The 20,397-nt window shown below is 36.5% G+C and overlaps 1 protein-coding gene across 2 annotated transcripts in view; it reads left to right on the top strand.

Moving 5' to 3' along the window:
- TNPO1 (transportin 1) overlaps positions 1-20,397 on the top strand; it is a 108,413-nt gene that overhangs the window by 12,656 nt on the left and 75,360 nt on the right. For both annotated transcript variants that reach the window (XR_013167193.1, XM_077139488.1), the window contains exon 2: positions 19,848-19,961. Coding sequence is in view for 1 of the 2 variants with exons in the window: in XM_077139488.1 (XP_076995603.1) it covers positions 19,848-19,961 (114 nt within the window). In the remaining variant the exon portion in view is untranslated. The remainder of the gene's footprint in view (positions 1-19,847; positions 19,962-20,397) is intronic.

Raw genomic sequence — 20,397 nt, 5'->3', positions numbered from 1 at the left:
TCTGGCCGATGGTGAACAAGGGAGACCAGAGACTGTTAAGAGATGAGTTGAGAGAGAGAGAGATAGGGGCCCAGATTAGGTATAGCTTTGTAGGCTGTGGTAAAGAAATTAGCTATTCTCTAAATGTAATGGGAAATTATTGAAAGGTTTTGATAGGGGGAAAGACATGAATGAATTGCAGCTTCATCAAAATCATTTTTGCTGCTTTGTGGAGAATAAGCTGTAAAGGGAGCAAGAGAGAAGGCAGGGAAATCTATTGTAGTAGCCATATGGTCTATTGTAGACCATAGTAGCTGGACTAGTATGAACAGTGGAAGGGGTGAGAAATGGTCAGATTGAGAGTGCATTTTTAAGGCATCTTTTAGGATACAGTTTAACAGAATTAGCTGACAGTTTAACAGAATTAGCTGATAGTTGGATTTGAGGGAAAGAGAAGAATTGAGGATGACCCGTTAGTATTGGGGCCTGAACAATTGGGTGGACACTAGTGGCATTTAGTGATGTTAGGCAGCTGGGGCAGGAGCAGGTGTGAATGGGGTGGGGAGAGAAAAATTCTGCTTTAGTCAGCAAAGTTTGAGATGCCTATTTAACCGACAGGTGTCTGTATCTTGTAAGAATTTGGTACTTAAGTGTGGAGTTTATTTATTGGCACGAACTCGATAAAATTATGTAGATTAATAAAGGGAACCAGAATCCATCTTTGAAGGCAAACTAGCATTTAAGGGGTGTGCCAGTTTGAATCTGTGGTGGAGCCCAGGAAAGTCATGTCCCTTAATCCTCATTCAGTATTGCTAGCTGGGAGCTTTTTTATTGTTCCCATGAAGATGTGACCCACCCAGTTGTGGGTGGTAACTTTTGATTAGATAGCTGCCATGGAGTTGTGACTCTACCCATTAGTCCTTTGAAAGACCAAACATTTGGGAGAGAGTCCCTTTTTTGTAGAGCCACAAGAAAGCCAGCAGGCACCGCCATATTCACCATGTGCCCTTCCAGCCAAGAGAGAAACCCTGAACATCATCGACCTTCCTGAACCAAGGTATCTTTCCCTGGATGCCTTAGATAGGACATTTCTATAGACTCGTTTTAATTGGGACATTTTTTCAACCTTAGAACTGTAAACTAGAAACTTATTAAATTCTCCTTTTTAGAAGCCATTCCATTTCTGGTATATTGCATTCTGGCAGCTAGCAAACTTGAACAAGGGGTGAGAGCATTAGCAAAAGGGATTGACAAAAGAGCAGCTGAGATAAAAGGAAAACGTGGGAAATGTGGTACCAGTGAACTAAGAGATGAAAAGGTTTGGAGGAAAGAGTGGTTGTCTTTGTTGAACATTGGAATAAGGTAAGACCAAGAAGGAATTGCTAGGTTTTGCAACAAGAAGTACGGAAGCAGTGACTGTATTCAACTTTCAGTTTCTATGAATGGAGGAGAGTTTTATTTAAAAATGATTTTCAAACTTAAGAAAACTTGCAAAAATAAAACATAGAACTCTCTAAAATACTTTATCCAGATTCATCATTTTTTTTAGTATTTTTATTGACACATCTTCGCACACATAGAGTCCATATGTGTTATATAATCAGCAGCTCACAGTATCATCACAAAGTTGTGTTTTCATCACCACAATCATTTTTCAGAACATTTGCATCACTCCAGAAAAAGAAATAAAAAAATTCATTCATCCCATACCCCTTACCCCTCTCTCTCATTGACCACTAGTATTTCCATCTACCCAATTTATTTTTCTCCTTATCCCTCTTATTATTTTTCTCCATATTTTTTTATTGATCTGTTGATAGCTGGATAAAAGGAGCATTAGACATAAGGTTTTCACAATTACACAGTCACATTGCAAAAGTTTTATCTTTATACATTCGTCTTCAAGATTCATCATTTTTAGACATTTGCTGCATTTGTTTTCCTCTGTGTGTCTCTCTCTGCACACACACATACATACACACTTCATTTTATCAGACCATTTGAGAGTGAGTTGGATTCATCTTACTTTACCCCTTAATACTTTAGTTGTGTATCCTGAGTGCCAGAATATTATCCTATAAAATCACAAAACAGGTATGAATTCAGGAAATTCAGTTTTTTACAGTCCATATTACAATTTTGTCAATTGTCCCAGTAATATGCTTTATAGCATTTTTTCCTCCAAGACAGAATCCAGTTCAGAGTTGTGTATTACATGTAAGTCATCATGTCTTTTTAGACAGAGAGAGGTTTTCTTTTTTTTTTAAGATGGAATTTTGCCATCTTATCCTTATAACAACCCCTCAGATATAGGTACTACTAAGGTGTCATTCTCATTTTATAGATCACAGGTTAATTATTCTTTTTGTGATTAACCAGAACTCAAAGTCAAGCAGAGGGCTTGTATTCTTAAACATTATAGGACAGTGTCTCCCGTGTAGTGTATGGAAAAACCAGAAATTCCTTATCTGAAGTAGAAAAATAAGTTAAATATGTATACCAGCAGCAGTTATCTTTCTATCAAAAGAATAATTTTTAAATTTCTAAACCTAAATTATAACTCTAAGTAGTGGTGGGTCAGAATTTACTATGTCACTTTGGTGAGCATTAAGACAGAAACAAAAACAAAGTGAAGACGTTTAAACTTTATATGTAGAACTTATCAGACTTTGGTATAAATGTTTCAAAATTACTGGTGTTGATTGTTTAGAAAACTAAAAACTGGATTAATTATTTTGTGGTAGAGTTTAGTTGCCAATTTAATGGACATAATTTAAAGAGTCTTGTGTTTCAAAAAGAATTTCAGCTTATAAAATGCTTCTTGTCAAATCTATTAGAAAATTTTGTGACTTAATTTAGGAAGAAAACATAAAGATGTGCAACTTTGGAACCAAATCAGTAGCACTACAGGTGCTACAGAATAGGAATTAGAGTACACCATTGGATAGTTGGTTCAGTAATGTTTTATACGGTTTTCTTTTACACAGTTTTGAGGGGATGATGGGTAAATTCTGTTTGATAGTAAATGGAGTTATGAAGTAAATTTTTCTGTAACATTTTCAACAAAGTCTGATAAGTTTTGCATAGAAAGTTTAAATGTCTTCACTTTGTTTTTGTTTGTCTTAATGCTCACCAAGGTGACATAGTAAACTCTGACCCACTACTACATTCAGAGTTATAATTTAGGTTCAGAAATTTAAAAATTATCCTTTTGATATAAAGATAACTGCTGCTGGTATACATATTTACCTTATTTTTCTACTTCAGATAAGGAATTTCTGATTCCTTTCTATTCTGCTTTATCTTTATACAGTCGTCTTCAAGATTCATCATTTTTAGACATTTGCTGCATTTGTTTTCCTCTCTATGTCTCACTCTGCACACACACACATATATACACACTTCATTTTATCGGACCATTTGAGAGTGAGTTGGATACATCTTACTTTATCCCTTAATACTTTAGTTGTATATTCTAAGTGCCAGAATATTATCCTATAAAATCACAAAATTATGTGATTTTTTTATTGAATGTGACTCACACTCTTAAGAAGTGACCCATAGCCTGGCACAAATGTTGTGCCTTTTCATAGAAGCCTATCTATTTGTTGAAAAAAATCAAGTGATCTGTAGCTATCCATTCAGTTTTTAGTAGTCTCAGAACTACTTTGGAACAGTTGAGTTGAATACAGGCTTCCCCAGAGGCTAGGAGGGGCTTGGAGAATTTTACTAACAAGTAGGAAGAAAAGAACTAAAGCTGACTTTTGTATGGACATATGACTAGATCCATTATTTACAGTCAGGTAAATGTTTTACTTATAGAAACTGGTCTTTAGCTTCTTTATAGATGAGAAAATAAACCATATGAGCCTGAGTGATTTGTACAGAATTCCTTTTAGCTAGCTAGTCTTAGTGCAGAGAAAAACTGAGATAAGAGTCCCAAATCTCTTAATGGCCCTTCCTTTTCCTGTTGTATTTTGTCTCTTCATGGCAGAGAAGACTTAAAGACTCTTGGTTGGAAGTATTTTGTCCTAAAAAACAGTGAAATTAATCCCATAAATCCTATGGAGGTGAGTTCAAGTATCTATATGGCCTCCCCAAATGCTACCCTTCCCCTGGACATCTCAGATGCTTTTGATCCACATTCATGTGAATGTCGAGCCACGTCTTGAATTGTTGAATTTAATAAAGAAATCGTAGGAATTTCCTAGTTCATCCCACTCATTCCAGACTTTTCTTTTATTACAATTGTGCTTTCCATCTATAAAATCCTGCATATAGAAGCACTTAATACATATTTGCTTGTTGATTTAAAATCTGGAGTTCTTTCCTTCTAGAATATGCTTACTACTCCTGTAAGAATATATAATTGAGTTGACTGGTGAGTAAATATTTTATTAACTGTAAATAATATGAATAAGTTGCATGAAGTTATTTTTTAAATGATGTATCATTTCATATGACAAGACAGATTCGCTTTCTGTGTTCTCAGCCTTATTCCAGGAAAATAATTTAAGAAAGGTTTATTTTATAATAAATGAATTTATTTTTTCTTTCTAATAGTCATTTGAGTGTAATGGAAACTGTGTGCTTCTGAATCCTATGTTATAGAATCCTATGTCTATGAATTAAGAATATACCATAAAGGATGTTATCTCATAGACTAAATAGGCACACAGAATTATACCATTCGTCTTTTTGTTTTTTGTTTTGGGTGTCTGGTCCAGGAATCAAACCCAGGTCTCCTGCTTGGAAGGCAGGCTTTCTACCCATATACCATTAGTTTTAAGTGAAGGTTAATTTGTAGGCATACATTTTCTTTTCATCCCCTTTTTGGTTACTGCATTAGCTTCCTTAGGCAGAAAAATTCATTAAGAAGATTCATGACTTATAAAAGCTCTTACTTTGCGCTGATGAAAACAAAATATTTCTCGGCTTGAAGTTTATTTGCAAACAAACATTCTTCTCTGAAAAGTATCTTAATTTTTGTCTAATACTGGGTGTTAATTTAGATTTTTTTGATGAGTCTGCATGTGCTTTTAAATTATATTTACTGATCAAGAGTTTTTTGAATAAGTGCATTAAAAAATAAGCATTTGGAATTGTGAATTATGGTCATGGAGTCAAAAATATTAAAGGTGTCATGAAAAATGAAATTCATTTTTTTTTTATCACTTCCTACTTTCTGGGTCTTTAGTAAGAGCTAAAATACCGTATAACACGAATGGTTGATTAGCCAGATGAAAAATACAAGAACATAAACCTGTTCAGTTGATTGTATGCTAAATTATGACACATTTATTTGTGGTATGTACCCATTTATTTTAGATTTCTGCAGTAGAAACTTTCTTATCATGCATTAATATGTAATTTTTTCTTCAAAGTATTTGTAGTTATTATTTTAGAGAATCTATGTTTATTGTTATTAGAATCTGTAATTATTGAGAGAACTGTTGAGTATTATTCATCCTTACTAATGCACTTAGTGTAATTTTTTGTGTTTTTTTTCCCTCTGATATATGTGTATATGATCTTTATGTTGTGCTATCGAACTCTTACCTAGAACACGTACCATGGTTAGTAATACATTTTTTTTTCACATGAGCAGGCACTGGGAATTGAACCTGGGTTCAATTGGCATGGCAGGCGAGAATTCTACCACTGAACCACCATTGCACAACCCTGTTAATATATTTTTTAAATTTTAAAAAAAAAAAGAAAGAAAGAAGAAACACTTGTTACTACAAAAATCTCAAAAACCCCTGTAAAAAAATGTAAGCTTCTCTTGTAAACTAGAGTTCGTTTCTTACTTTATTTTATTATTATTATTATTTTTTTTTTTTTGCATGGGTAGGCTCTAGAAAATCGAACCTGGGTCTCCAGCACAGCAAGTAAGAACTCTGCCACTGAGCTACTGTTGCCTGCTCACTAGAGTTCATTTTAATTTGCTTTTGGCATTTCCATCTTTGATTTTTTAAAAAATTATTCTAGTTCAGTATATAGTTTAAGCTTTTTATTGAATTTTTTCTTAATGATATTTTCTAAATATGCATGAGTGTTTTGAAAAATTAGAAAGTTAATGAAGGTCTTTGCAATATGATTTCTTTTGATAAGAAAATTTTTATTTTATATTTTGTAGTCTTAATGTTTTTGTATAACATTACTTCGTATTTCAGAGCATTTAAATAATAGCTTGTTGTTATGCTAACATTATTAAAAATGATTTCCACTCTCATAAGATATTAAAACAGTAATGGCAAGGGTAGCATCTATAATAATTCCCATTATCTAAGTAAAAGTAAAATTTCCCTGATTTTTAGAACAGTGTTTCTCTCAGGCTGAGTCTCTGGAATTGTTAAGACAACACTTTTGGTATCATCGTTGTACTTTCTAAAAGTCTAATAAAATCATAAAATTTTTATTTCCATTATCATCTTTGTATCACTGCTCACTTTAATGGCATAATCTAGGAAAAGATTATTCTAAGTACATTAATTTTCTATGTCGTGAAAACCTAACCCTTTAAGCACTGTAAACTTCAAGCATTTTCACAAAAACTTCCCGAGCTATATTTTACATCTTCCTGTCTTAAAAAGTAAAAAAGAATGTAATTAAAACTTTTTGATGACTTGGTCATTAATATGAACAGCAAGCATTGTACATGAAATAGTAAATATTCACTGGGGTCTTTTGGCCCCATGCTAACTATGACTTCAAACAGTTACATGTTGGGGGGTTTTATTATTTGTTTTCATCACAAAAGTAACATAAGCACAATATTGAAACATTTTGTAAAGAGCAGAAGAAAAAAGGGCTCACATTCCTAACACTCTAACATGTTGTTAGCGTTTCATTGTTTCCTTCCCGTCTTTTTCATTCCCATAATTCAGTCTTTTTTCTTACACGTTTTTAACTTATTTGTAATAGTACTCTGTATACAACTTTTATCACTTTTCCATTTTTAATCATAAACATTTTCCATGTTATTACAGAAAACTGTCTTTATTAATCAGTGCATAATAGCTCATCATTTGAATGCTGTGTTATTTACCTATTTATTATTAATATTAGAAATAATCCTGGGATAAAATCTCTGAGCAGAAACTTTCTTTACAGTAGTAGGATTCTTTTCTTAGGATGCAGTGTCAGAAGTAGAATATGGGTACAAAGGGTATAAAATTATATGGCTCTTGATATAGATTGCAGAGTTGATTTCTGATAAATTGTATTTGCACTACCTTCATAATTTGTTATAGCTGACTCATTATAGCCTCAGCAACGTAGGATATTTTCATTTAAAAAATTATCTTTGCTTAAAAAAAATTATCTTTGCTAATTAACTAAAAACATTGCTTCATTATTATATTTATTGATTATTAATAAGGTTCAGCTTTTTCCCTTCTTTGTTTACTGTCATATTTCCTGTCGTGTATTTTCTTTCATGTGCTATATCTGTTTTGGTTATAAATGAGTTTTATATCTAAATAAAGTTAAGATATTACTATCTTGTAACATCTAACTTTGTACTGCTGTCATATGCTAAGAGCGCTCATATTTTTTTAAAAAGCCTGTGTAAACAGTAGTACTTTCCAGAGTTGCATCTTAAGAGACATGGGCCATTTGAAAGAGTTTTTGAGTCTTGGGAAACAAGTTTAAGACAACACATCATAGTGAGCTGGCATCATAGTGAGAATAAATTGCTATCGTCCCTACATCTAACTGGTATTAAGTGTTTGAATGTTGTGAGACTCCTTTTCCCTTGATGGCAGCGGTGGCAGTGATCACCACCTACAGAACCAAGACGATATACTCTGGAAGAGGCAGGGTAAGGAAGAAGAGAAGGGATATAAATAGATAGGTGAGAAATTTGGGTGCTCATAAAGAAGAGTTCATACTTGAACTCGTGGCTGACTTGATGCTTGTTTTGTCTACTCATCCCACTCATTTAACTCCTCACCCATCTTGGTATATTCATTGTACTGATTACTTCTCAGAGGCGTCATGTCAGCTCTCAGATTTACACTGAGGTTCATTCTAAGGAAATTAGTTCCTGTGATAGTCATAAGCTTTCATTGTACCAACCCTACAGTACCTAGAGAACTTCCTAAAATACTCAATTCCTTCCACTTCAAATACATTCTGGGAATAGTTTATTATAACTAGTTCATATGATAGATATTTGAAAACCTACTTAATAGTCCTGTTCTGTTTAAGCTCTTGATTCCAAGGAAGAGAAACTCTTTCAGATTGTCATAAGAGGGAAGGGGGAGGTTTAGTCTAAGTCATTCATGGATTAAAAATAGAAAGCTACAGGTAGTAAGGCAGCTTCCAGTAGTAGTTCCTCTCAGTCTGGTGGACCGCTTCATTTTACCAGCACCTTCTTGCTTCCCTCTGTGCTGGTCCAGTCTCTTTTTTTGCTTGCTTACAATTTGTGCCCCTTCATAATTTTGCCTTGCACATAGAGTCTGTCAGTGGCCATCAATACCTTTTAGCTTCTGTTTACCCATTTAGTAAACAGAAGAATTTAGTAAATTCTGTTTACCATTTAGTAAATGGTAAATAATCTTAGTATTTCCTGTGTATATTCCTGAGAAAGAAAATCCACTTGATTTAGCTCATCTTTTTGTGCTAGGATTCATCATGTGGAGATTCAGGTGCCCAGTCCTGATCTAATCAATTGTGTGCATTTAGGGAATGAGATCACAAAGAAATAACCTCACTGTTAGGGCCTGAGCTGTAGGCTAACAACCCAGGTCCCTTTAAAAAGGCCCTTGGGTTTAGTGATAAATTTCTATCAGAAAATCAGTGTACTATGCAGGGGGTTGGGGGTGGGGGTTGGGGTGGGGAAGGTGGTTTTAACCTCATGATATAGAACTTGACATTCTAGCTGCATTTTTAAAAATAGAATTGGAATTCATCCCCTTAATTAATTTGTAATGTTATTGATTTGTATGTCTTGACTTCCTTATCTTTTAAAAGTATTGAATAGATGTCTAATGCTCTCTTTCAGAAAATAAGATGTTGTGATTTTTCTTCTTTAATTGCAGTTAAACTAAATTCCAATTTCATGTAATGAAGGAGATGGATGGATAAAAACTTGATATTTAGTTGACTGATAACTCAGTAACTCTATTTGTATTTCAGGACTATAGTAAGCTTAAGATTCAGTTAAAACGGATATATGCTTATAAACAGAGTATTTTCTTAGTTATTAGTATATGTGTAGTAGGTTAACATTATCCTTTGTGTCCAGCATAATCTCAGATTTCCTTACCAACTCACATTTCCTTCTAGTTTTTATACTCATTAATTTTTTTATGTCTCATTAATCTTGGTTGAGTCTCATTGTTTCTTTGTTACAGGAATTAGAAAAACACACTTGAACACTTACAGAATATGTGCCATTGTGTTTTTTGTACTAGATGGTTGGTTGTGTGGTACCATCATCTGTCATTTGACACTTCTTTTTGCATACTATAGACACTACCCTAACTATTTAGCTTTTGCTCTTAGAAAACGTTTGCAGACTGATTTCATACATAACTGATTTAATATTCACCACTTGATTTCCATTTCTTTTCTTTGTTCTTCATATCCCTCCAATATTTCTCCTTTGATTTTTCTGTGTCTTTGGACACTTACTTCATTTAAATGACAAGTTAAATAGCCCATTTTGTTATATCTTCTTTGAAGGAACAGAAATCAGTTTGAGTAATCATCATAATGTTTTCTGGTGATACAAACTACCATCAATAACTTGCTTTTGAGGATAATTTTAGTGGAGGGTGAATTGTGGCGGGAACAAGCAGTAAGTACTTACTATTGGGACACCTTATGATCTCATTTAATCCTCTCATCAACCCCATTTCACAGACGACTGGCCTATGGCTCAGAAAGCTAAGTAATTTTCTTAAAAAATACAAAATCAGTAATTGAGAGCCTGGGATTTGTACCCGTGTAAGTATGACTCTTGAACTCATGCCTCCTTCATTTCGTCTTGCTGCTTAATAGCAATAAATAGTATAAAACGAGATTCACCTTGGGAACTAGAATTATAAAAATTGATTTCTGACTGTTGTAATTTACTAGCTGCCGGAATGCAATATACCAGAAATGGAATGGCTTTTAAAAAAGGGAGTTTAATAAGTTGCTAGTTTACAGTTCTAAGGCTGAGAAAATGTCCCAATTAAAACAAGTCTATAGAAATGTCCAATCTAAGGCATCTAGGGAAAGATACCTTGGTTCAAGAAAACTGATGAAGTTCAAGGTTTCTCTCTTAAGTGGAAGGGCACATGGCGAACACAGAGTTTCTCTCTCATCTGGAAGGGCACATGGCGAACACTGCATCATTTGCTAGCTTCTTCTACAAGTCATGTCCCTAGATTTTAACACCTGGATATTAGGTCCCACGCATTGGGGAGGATAATGATTTTTCTTGCAGAGTTGGGATTAGGGAGAGAGAGGCCACAAAAGAGGTTTTTCCCCCAAGGTAATTTTGAAAAATCAGATGAGATAGAATATGAAGATACTTTGAAAATTATCAAGTGCTGTACTACTTGAAACCACTTGGCAGTGATCAGTTAACATTCTAAAATGGAATTTACAATCAGTTATAATAGTGAAGACTATTTTTTTTTAAAAGAAGCTTTTTTTCTTCATTGATGGCACAGAAATGAAAACTGCTAGAGTAGGGTTGACTAGGCAATGACAATAGTAAACTGAACTATTTAAATAAAAAGTTCTGAGGTTGAACATAGCAATAGAAAGATCCCTAGTAAGGATCTTTAATGAGCCTGACAGTGCTAATTTACTTATTTTGTATGTTTGGGTTTTAATTAGTGGGTATACTATTTAAAATGGTTTACTTTTTTTTTAACTTTTTTATTGTATAATATATCATATATGCCAACCAAAGAAAGAAAAAAGCAATAGTTTTCAAAATACTCTTTAACAGGTAAAGAACAGATCCCAGAGTTTGTTATGGGCTACCATTCCATCATCTCAGATTTTTCCTTTTAGCTGCTCCAGAACATTGGAGGCTAGAAGGAATAAATATTTACTTTTTAATAATCACAAGCCTTTTTTCTTTTCTTTCTTTTTTTTGATGAAAAATAATATATATACAAAAAAGCAATAAATTTCAGAGCACATAGCAACAATTCATTGTAAAACAGATTTCAGAGTTTGATGTGGTTTACAATTCCACAATTTTAGATTTTTGCTTCTAGCTGCTCTAAGATACTGGAGACTAAAAGAAATATCAGTATAATGATTCAACCATCATACTCATTTGTTAAACCCTGCCTTCTCTGTATAACTCCATCACCTTTGATCTTTGTCTCACTCTTCAGGGGTATTTGGGCCTTGCCCATTCTAACTTTGTCACATTGGAAGGGGCTGTCGATAATATGGATAGGGAGTTGGAACTAGTTGATATTCTGGAGAGGCTGGCAAAAGGATTTACTTTTAGTTTTATGAATGACTTAATATTACCATTTGAAGAAAGATGTAGTTATCATTTGCAAAATAAGTTGATTTGACATGAATTTAAATCATATTTGGCCAATCATGGGCTGCAGGTGTCTAATTAGAGTCTTACTAGAGGGAAATACTTATTATATTCTTCCCCCCAATCTGGACTTTCCCCCTTTTTCCATTTCTGTCTTAGACCTTAAATGCAGCTACTTACCCAGCTTCTGTCACTGTTAAATTACAAAGTGAATGAGCATTGTACTTAATAGCTTTTGATCATATCTGTATCTGTTCCTTACTAAGTAGTGCAAATTTTTGTGTGGTTCTAAAAGTATGTTCTTATGTTTTAGTTTTCTCCAAAGACATGTTTCTAGTGATTAGTAATGTTTCCATATTAATCAGTATAGTCTACATTCTATTCTTCTTTCTTGTATTTTCTGCTATTTCTAGCTCAATGGAGTGAGAAACTAATGAAAATTGCCAGGAACAGATTCATTGACTTTAATGTTGTGATTCTCTACTAGCTAATATTAGAATTCAATATAGGATAAGTCTGGGAATTTTACAAAATGCTCGTGTTCAGGTTCCTAGGCCCCACCCACATATTTAATCAGTGGGGAAGGTTGGGGACAGGCATCACATTGTTTTAATGTTCCCAGGAGATTATAATGTGCAGTCAGGGTAGTGAACCACTGTTTAGATCTGACTTAGAGGAGGGCTGCAAGGGTGGTTCAGTGGTACAATTCTCGCTTGCCATGCGGGAGACCTGGGTTCAATTCCCAGCCCATGTACCTCCCAAACAAACAAAAAATTCAACAAATGCTGCTGCCATAAGGGGATACTCACACAGTAAAAGAATGAAATGCGACCCCTGCCATACAGCATACAAAAAAAAAACAGCTGATGTAGAAGTTGACAGGGAGTTGCTGTTTTGATTTTGACAGTGTTGTGACCAAAATTTAAATATATGGAAAGTATTACTCCTATCAGCTTTTTGTTTTGATTAAAAATGAAAAATTTGAACTCAAAAAAAGCAAGGTTCAGTTATCACACCTGAAGTGGTTGAATTGAAGAAAGTAATCACTTGCCAAGAGAGCTGTTGAATTCTTGATAATGCATGGGGTAGCAAGGAAAAAGTAAGTATGAGCCTTCATAGTTTATCCAAAATTTCATGTGTTCGTAGAGGTGACATTAATTAGGCAGAGTGTTCAGTGGAAGGAGTCTGGAGCTGGCTCTATCTGGGCTGGAGTCCTCACTTTCTTCAGTATATTTGTGTGGCCATGGACACGTTGATTAACTTCTCGTAGGCCTGTTGCTCTTTTGTGAAACGGAGGTAATATTAGTACATACTCATGGAATTAATCGAGATCATGCACTTAGCATAAAAACTGGCACATAAAAGTGTTTCATTAATGGTAACAGGGTAGCTGTTATTACTCAGCACAGTCCAGACTTTGGAATCATACAGGTTTGGTATTCACTGCCCACCCTGCCACACTAGCTGAGCAAGCTACTTCACCTTGCTGAACCTCGGTTAATATAAAATGGGGTTAGCATCCACCTTATGCTGATCTTATAAATATTAAATGAGCTGAAGTTTAGGAAGTGCCTAACTTCCTAATGTGATTGGATTGAGTTTTGAAAATCAAGCTTTCATCTACTCATTTTGATAGGGTTTTTTTTTTTTTTAATGTTTGTAAACGTCAGCATTTGAGCAGCATATCTGTTCATCTTCAGAGGTCTTCCTGGAAGGGGACTCTAAGAATATCTATATTTTTAAGTTCCTAAGTACCTGTTTTCCATTTTCTCTTTGTTCTGTGTATTTTCCGGCTCTTAGATAATGATGAATATGTAATATCAGAAAATTACAATTTTAATCTCTTAGCGTAGTTTTTCCAAGTGGTGATTTACCTTAATCCGTCAAAATTAATCAAGAATGATTTAAAACCTATTATGTGCCAAGAACCCTGTAACATCAGAAAGACCCTCATGCTGTCCTCTCTGCCCTTCTACTCTAGTTGGTTTCATCCTCTCCACTATCCTGGGCTCAACATTGGTTTTGCCTTCCCCTTCTTTCTTGATCTATAACATGCTCTGATTACTTTATAGATTCTTACGAAGGACTTTTTTGGCTCCAAGGATAGCTATAATTTAACAGGCTTATTAATGTTTTGAGTCTGATATTTTTAGAAAACTTTTTAAACGTTATTAATAATCAACTGCCTTAAACTTTCCCTTCATAGCTGAGTCTTGTTTCAACTTCTTAAAAAAGTTTTATTGAATAACTGTTTTCTTTAAATAGCATGTTTGTTTTAGCCTTTTGGATATCTTTTGCTAATTCTACTCTTAGGCCTCAGAGCATCTTTTTGTAAAGGAAAAAAAAAGCACTGTAGAGGCATTTACTTTGGAAGTCTACAGATCTGATTAATGTTGCACAAATAATTCATCAAAATACTTAAGGTCTGACAAATATCTATTTGTCAAGTGAAGATAATATATGCCACCTGCTTGCAACATAGGGATGTTGTAAAGATTAGATTTGGGATATTTTAAATTCATCTAGTCAAAATATTATTTAAATGCTTCATTTTATATATATATTTATTATATACAGGCTGCTGCTTTAGATCTATTGTGGTTTTTACAGTAATGAAGGATGATTTTTAACTTTTTTCTTTTTCTCACTACGAAGGTATCAAATATGTTTTTTCTTTAGTATACAAATGGTTTTATTTGAAATACTGCTAGTTTTCCAGTTTATAGGAATTGATATATATATATATATATATATTTTTTTTTTTTTTGAAAGGCTCTCAGGGATTAGGGACTGGCTCTGGAGCCAGATTAGTTGGGTTTTGAATCACAGCTATGTCATTTACTAGCTGAGTAAGCTGGGACAGTAACTTAACTTCTCTGTCTCTAAATTTACTTATCTGTGAAATGAGATTAATGTTAATACCAATGTCATAGAGTGGTGAGGATTAAATTAGTTAACACACGTAAGTGCTTAAAATACTACATAGTACTAAAACATATTAGCTGTTACTGATTATTATTGACAAAATAATAGATGTGCTTAAGTGTTTAATATTTAAATACCAGAATTTTTCATTTTGACCATCTGTGAAGCAAGACTGCCCTTCCCCTAACAAACTGAAACTCGAGTTTAAATGTTGGACAGTTAGGTCTTCCTGTGACTCCTCCTGCCCCTCCATTGATTTCTCACATTGCAGCCTGATAGGGTTTTTATAATCATTTTTATTTTAGAAATATTGTGCTTATGGTAAAAAATTAACCTCATGTTTAAGTTACAGAGCAGAATATGTACCTCTCCTTTCCCATTTTTACTTCCCAGGGGGTATTAATCCTTTTCCAGATTTTTATTTGATCATTTCTTTTATCATTTAAAAAGCCTTCACAAACTTCCTGACATGGTCTACAAGGTCCTTTTAGCCCCTGCCTTCCTCGCACTTTTGCTTTTTGCTGATTCCTCAGGCCTCAGACTAAAAGTTACTTCCTTAAGGTCCTTTCCTGACCTTCTAACTGGGTTAGCATTTTGTTCTCATAGCCCTTGTCTTTCTCTACCGTAGTCTTCTCCACTGAGGTAGTACTGCCGGGGAAGGGGGCTTCGGGGGGGCTAGATGTCCACCATGAAGAATTGTCTTACGCTCTACATGACTTTTGAATGTCCCCCTAGATAATAATGTAGGTGGAAAATCTGTTTATAGTTGTCAGAGACAGAACCTAACTCAATTTTACTTATAAATACAGAACTTTTTTGCAGGGTTTTAACATATGTCGAATTTTCCAGGAATAAAAGTATTGTACTTTGTTTTATTTGGAACTCTACCAAGAATTTTTCACCAATTTGGGAAATCATGTCACTAATAGTCACATTTATCACATTCAGTGACTTGACATGTAGGGGAAACCTCTAACTTGAATTTCATTGAAATTATAAGGCGGAAAAAGAGCTCTGAGAAGGGCTTTTCCCTTCCCTGGCAGAATAGACTTTCTTCTGTCTTCCTCCTGCACTTTATTTATATACAGCATATCACACCAAATGAGAACTTGGCTGGGGCAAGAGTTGTGTTTCACTTACCTTTGAATCTCCAGTCCCCGCTAAGCATATAGTAGTTGCTCAGCTTGATGTTTACTCAGTTTAATTAATAGCAACAACAAAAGTATTTATTCAACAAATATTTATTTAATCACAGTTTAAAAGGGCAAGAAGGTCAAAAAGAAAGTGTTCCTGATCTCAAGGAGTACTTGATCCCTATTGCTAAGACAGATCTGCAAATAATTTTAATACAATATGACAGTTTCTAGAATGAATAGATATAAACTATAGTATGGGCTAAAATAAAAAACACTTAAGTTTGTGAGGATGCCCTGAAATCATGTCACAGAGAGAAAGTAATATCGATCATCAGTCATAGTGCCAAGGGAGGACTTTCAGTAATCCTACGGAAATTGAATGAGCATAGCTCTGAAAAACAAGAGGTTTGCCAAACAGGCAGGTTTGAAGAAGGCATTCCAGACAGGAAATCCCCATTCAGAGGCCTGAAGGTGTGAGAGGCAGCGGTGGTATTGCTGGAGCGAGATGGTGGAGGTTGAGTCGTAGGGGATAACGCTGTACGTGAAGGGGAAGGACCAGATCATCAAGAGACTTCTTCCAAGAAAAGAAGTTAGATGTTGCTTTGCTGGTAGTGGAAAACTATTGGCATAGAATATAAAATTACTATTTTTCTACTCATAAGTGTACCTATAATCAGTTACAAATTTGGTATATTCTGATTTTTAATTTGGAAACTGAGCCTCAGAGAGATTAATTAACTTGCCCAGGTTTTCTCTGCTACTAAGAAGAAGAAATAGGATTCAAACTTCAGTCTACTAAATCCAGAGCTCCTGTGTGCATTTTTTGCAAAAACAAAGTCATTTAAATATTTTTGGAGAATTAAAGGGATTTGAAAGAAATTTTTAAATTTCTTGTAGTTTTTACTATTGGGGGGCTTGAAGATATCAGAAGTATTTTCCCTTTAAAGCCAGAAAAAGATGATGAGAGATTTTTTTGTTATATAAGCAAACAGTTGTTTTTCAGACTGGAATCACTTTTTGAATTTTGTTATTTTCCCTCTAAAGAAAAACCAGGAAGAAGAAATTCTTGTGAAACCAATTAAGACATCCCAGGTGCTTTTAAGTGATTTATTTTAGTACAGGAACGTGTAAGCAATCAACTGTTGGAGGTTGAGTAGGTGTCTTTCCTTTACATTTTTTCTGCCGGCAGATGGATGTAGTTAGTTAGAGAAAATCAAGGATCACCAGAAGGTTGAGTATGTGGCCAAGGCTTGAATCCAGGCAGTTCAAACACAGTCTTCATTTTTATCCTCTGGGAACCAGAGAGGGAGAAGAGGAAGTGACATTTGAGGCTGGAGTGATGCGTTTTGTAGGTGTTATTTATCAAGTTATGGGAGTTCTCCAGGAGGGAAAAAGCTTGATATTTTTACTTTTTCCAGTCAGTAAGGTTTTCTTACCTTACATTATTTTCAGTGATAGCAAAATGAAATTTGTCCCTTAAATTTAAGTTCTTAATAGTCTGGGGCTCTTAAGTTTTAGTCTTCTGAAGGCCCAGAGTGGTGTGTTATAGTGACTTACTCTTGCAACCTGCTTTTTGTTCTCCTCCCATCTTCTGTCTAGATAGTTCTTCAAATAACTGCCATTTGGCCTATCAAAATGCCTTTTTTGTCACCATTAATATCATTGGCCAATCAGCTCTGATTATGTACTCTAAAGGAGAAAAAATTAAATTACTGCTTCCTTTTTTTGAAACATTTAGATCTGAGTCTTCAAGATCTAAAAAGAATGCCCCAATTAATAAGTATTTAGATTTCATTAAAACTCCAGTGTTAATCTTGACATGCTATTTAATTAATGTAGGTGTAGTTTACTATTCAAATAAACTGTTTTCTCATATAATTCTGGCATGCTTGGTTAGCTTGAAGTAGTTGAGACGTGATCTAATTAAACCTGCAGTCTCTCTGGCTACCCTGGAATGAGAATCTTCCTATTTTAATGGCTGTTAAAATGTGATATAGAAGTTCTTAGTGGTATGAGATATTTTATTGAGCAATTATCAAATATTTCTGGGAGCTTATTGTTCTTTGGGACTCAGAATTTTTACTTGAGTAAGGCGTAGGGAAACAGTCTATCTCAGTTCTATATATCTGATCATCAGAGGTTGATCAAATGAAATGTTCTTAATGCTAAGCTGTTTGAAAAGAAAAAGAATCTTATTTTTTTGAGAGCAGAGTATAGAGAAGGAAGCATGGCATTAACCTGATACTCTTAAGTTGCAGCCATCCTCAGGATGAATGTGATGGTGAAGATGCCTTTCGGACTTGGTTGCTATTGGGATATGCAGGTTAGCAGCCCCAACTCATTACCAAGGCTCAGACCTTTTAGGTTCCCCACTCTATTAATATCTGGAGAAATTAAATTTTCACTGATTGGATTCACAGAATTTTTAAAACTCCACTCCTGCTGGTGGAGTTATGGGAAACATCCATATTGTTGGTAAGGATAAATTGCTTTAACTGTTTTTGGAAAATGATCTGTAACATACTCTTTGGCCGAATAATTCCATTGGGTTGTCAATACCATATAGACACACAGTGGTACAAGAATGTTTTATGCTATATTCATAGTGGCAGAAAAATAAAAATAGAAGCAACCTGAAAGTCCATCAGAGAATAGTTGAACAAATTATGTTCTTCTATCCATTCTAAAGCCCAGTGTGAGTTAATTGAGATAAATCTATCTGTATTGACCTGGAATGATGGCCATGCTATTACTTGTAAAAAAAAGAAATTACAGAGTTAATGTAAGGTCTTTGAAGGGAAGAGAAGAAAAGAGAGGGAAGGGAAAGGAAGGGAGAAATCTATAGCGATAGAAATTAGAACAAGGATTAACCTTCGGAAGGGGTGATGGCTGGGAGTGGGCACAAGAGAGATCTGGGTATTGGTGATCTATATCTTGACCCAGGTGTTGTTACACAGGTGTGTAACACACATGGTTGGTTTAAGAACAGTGTACCAGGTGGAGCCATTTAGGGAGTCTATAGAAGGTGTGAGCATGGCCAGATTGCAGCATAATCAGCAGAAAACAGAAGTAAAGGCCGTGGTGGGGATGAGGGTTAAGCATAAGGAAGTAAAACAGTGCTAAGTGGAGAAGTGCAATTAATAAGGTCAGGGAATTTTTTTTTTCCTTTTACCTCTGCTAGGGAGGAACCTGTATTAATTTCAACTACCAAACCATCATGGAGTAGTGGAGCTATATTAAAAAAAAAAACCTATCACATTTGGTATGGTTTTTACACATAATTCATGCTTGATACTTAAGTCTTGTTTTTGGTTAAACATTTAGTTTTAATGAAACCTTGTCAATGATGTAACGTTTCAGTTGTCTGTAGCAGATACAACTAACTCGTAGTAGTATCTCATCCCAATCATCACTAACTGTTAAATTGCTCAAATCTTTTTGTGCCTTTGTTGCCAAATAGGGGCAAATAATCCATCACCAGGCTGTAGTGGGAACCAAATGAGAAATGTATGTGAAGACTTTCATAGTAAAGTTAATTAAACACTATCCATGTAAAATTGCATTATTTTTCTTGTCTTTTCTACACCTCAGCATCCATAGTTACATGAGATGTATGCATACATGAGAATGTAGTTGGTTCATGATGGAATTTATTTCACTTAGGAGCCCAAAAGTTGAAGTTCATGAAAGAATACAACTTTTTTTCACTCAAGTTCTGAAAATATTGCATTTAATATTTTTCGAGGTGTCGGTTGTGATTGTGGTGCACCATTAATGTTTTAGACTAAATGTTAATATGTAGTGCTTTCTGGATGGGATTGAGATGTAAATGTTTAAGTTCCTGCGCACTCGGTGCTGAGCAGCAGGGTTCTTCCTCTGGTTCAGCCTTCATTATTGCAGCATGTTACTTACAGTACCCAAAGCCAGGTTTTCCAGGAGCGTCGCGGCGGCTGTGGTCGGCCCTGGAGGTCTGGCGAGCCCCCAGGTCCCGGGCAGTGGCGGCGCGGCCCGCGCGTGCGCTAGGACCCAGGGGCTCCCGCGGGCCCTCGGCCCGGCTGCCAATCGGCGCTGACTCAGTCGGCGCGGGGCTCGGCCGCGGCAGCAGACGTGGGCGTCGGGCTGCCGGAGCGGCTCCCCGCCGTCGCTGCTCGGGCTCCTTCTGCTCACCGCCGGCGGGTCGGGGCGTCGGGGCGGCGAGGCTCGCGGTGGCGGTGAGAGGGGCTGCACGCGCGAGCCCGCGGCCTGTGCACCGGGAGCAGCGTCGCTCCGTGTCTTCCTGTGTCTGGCTTCGTTTGCAGCAAACCAAGATGGAGTACGAGTGGAAACCTGACGAGCAGGGGCTTCAGCAGATCCTGCAGCTGCTGAAGGAGTCCCAGTCGCCGGACACCACCATCCAGAGGACCGTGCAACAAGTATCCTTCCGAGGCCTCGCGGCCGCCCGCGCCGCCGCCTGCCCCCCGGCCGCCGCGGGCCCGCGCCCCTCCCCCTCCTCCCCCTCCTCCCTCTCCTCCTTCCCTTCTCCCCCTTCCCTTCTCCCCCTTCCTCCCTCCTTCCCTCTCCCTCTGCTCCCTCCCTCCCCCCTTCGTCCTCCCCGCTCTCTCTCGGGCGCACCCGGCCCTCGCGCCCGCGCCGGGGGTGCGCCGGCTTCCGGCCGCGGGCGGCGACATGTGCGCGGGGCTCCCACGCGGGGCGGGGCGGGGCGGAAGGCCGGGCTGGGGCGCTGCGGGGTGGAGCCCGCGCCGCGTGCGCGGGCCGTGGCGTTTGGCTGGGCCTGTACCCCCGTCCCTTGCCCTAAGAGGGGTGGAGGCTGGAGCGGCCGGGGAGCGCTGTCGGGCCAGGCCTCGTCCC

The sequence above is a fragment of the Tamandua tetradactyla genome, chromosome 21, assembly GCF_023851605.1.
Source record: "Tamandua tetradactyla isolate mTamTet1 chromosome 21, mTamTet1.pri, whole genome shotgun sequence".
Taxonomy (NCBI): Eukaryota; Metazoa; Chordata; class Mammalia; order Pilosa; family Myrmecophagidae; genus Tamandua; species Tamandua tetradactyla.
Note: the sequence above shows the minus strand (reverse complement) of the source record. Positions and strands in the feature narration are given on the sequence as shown.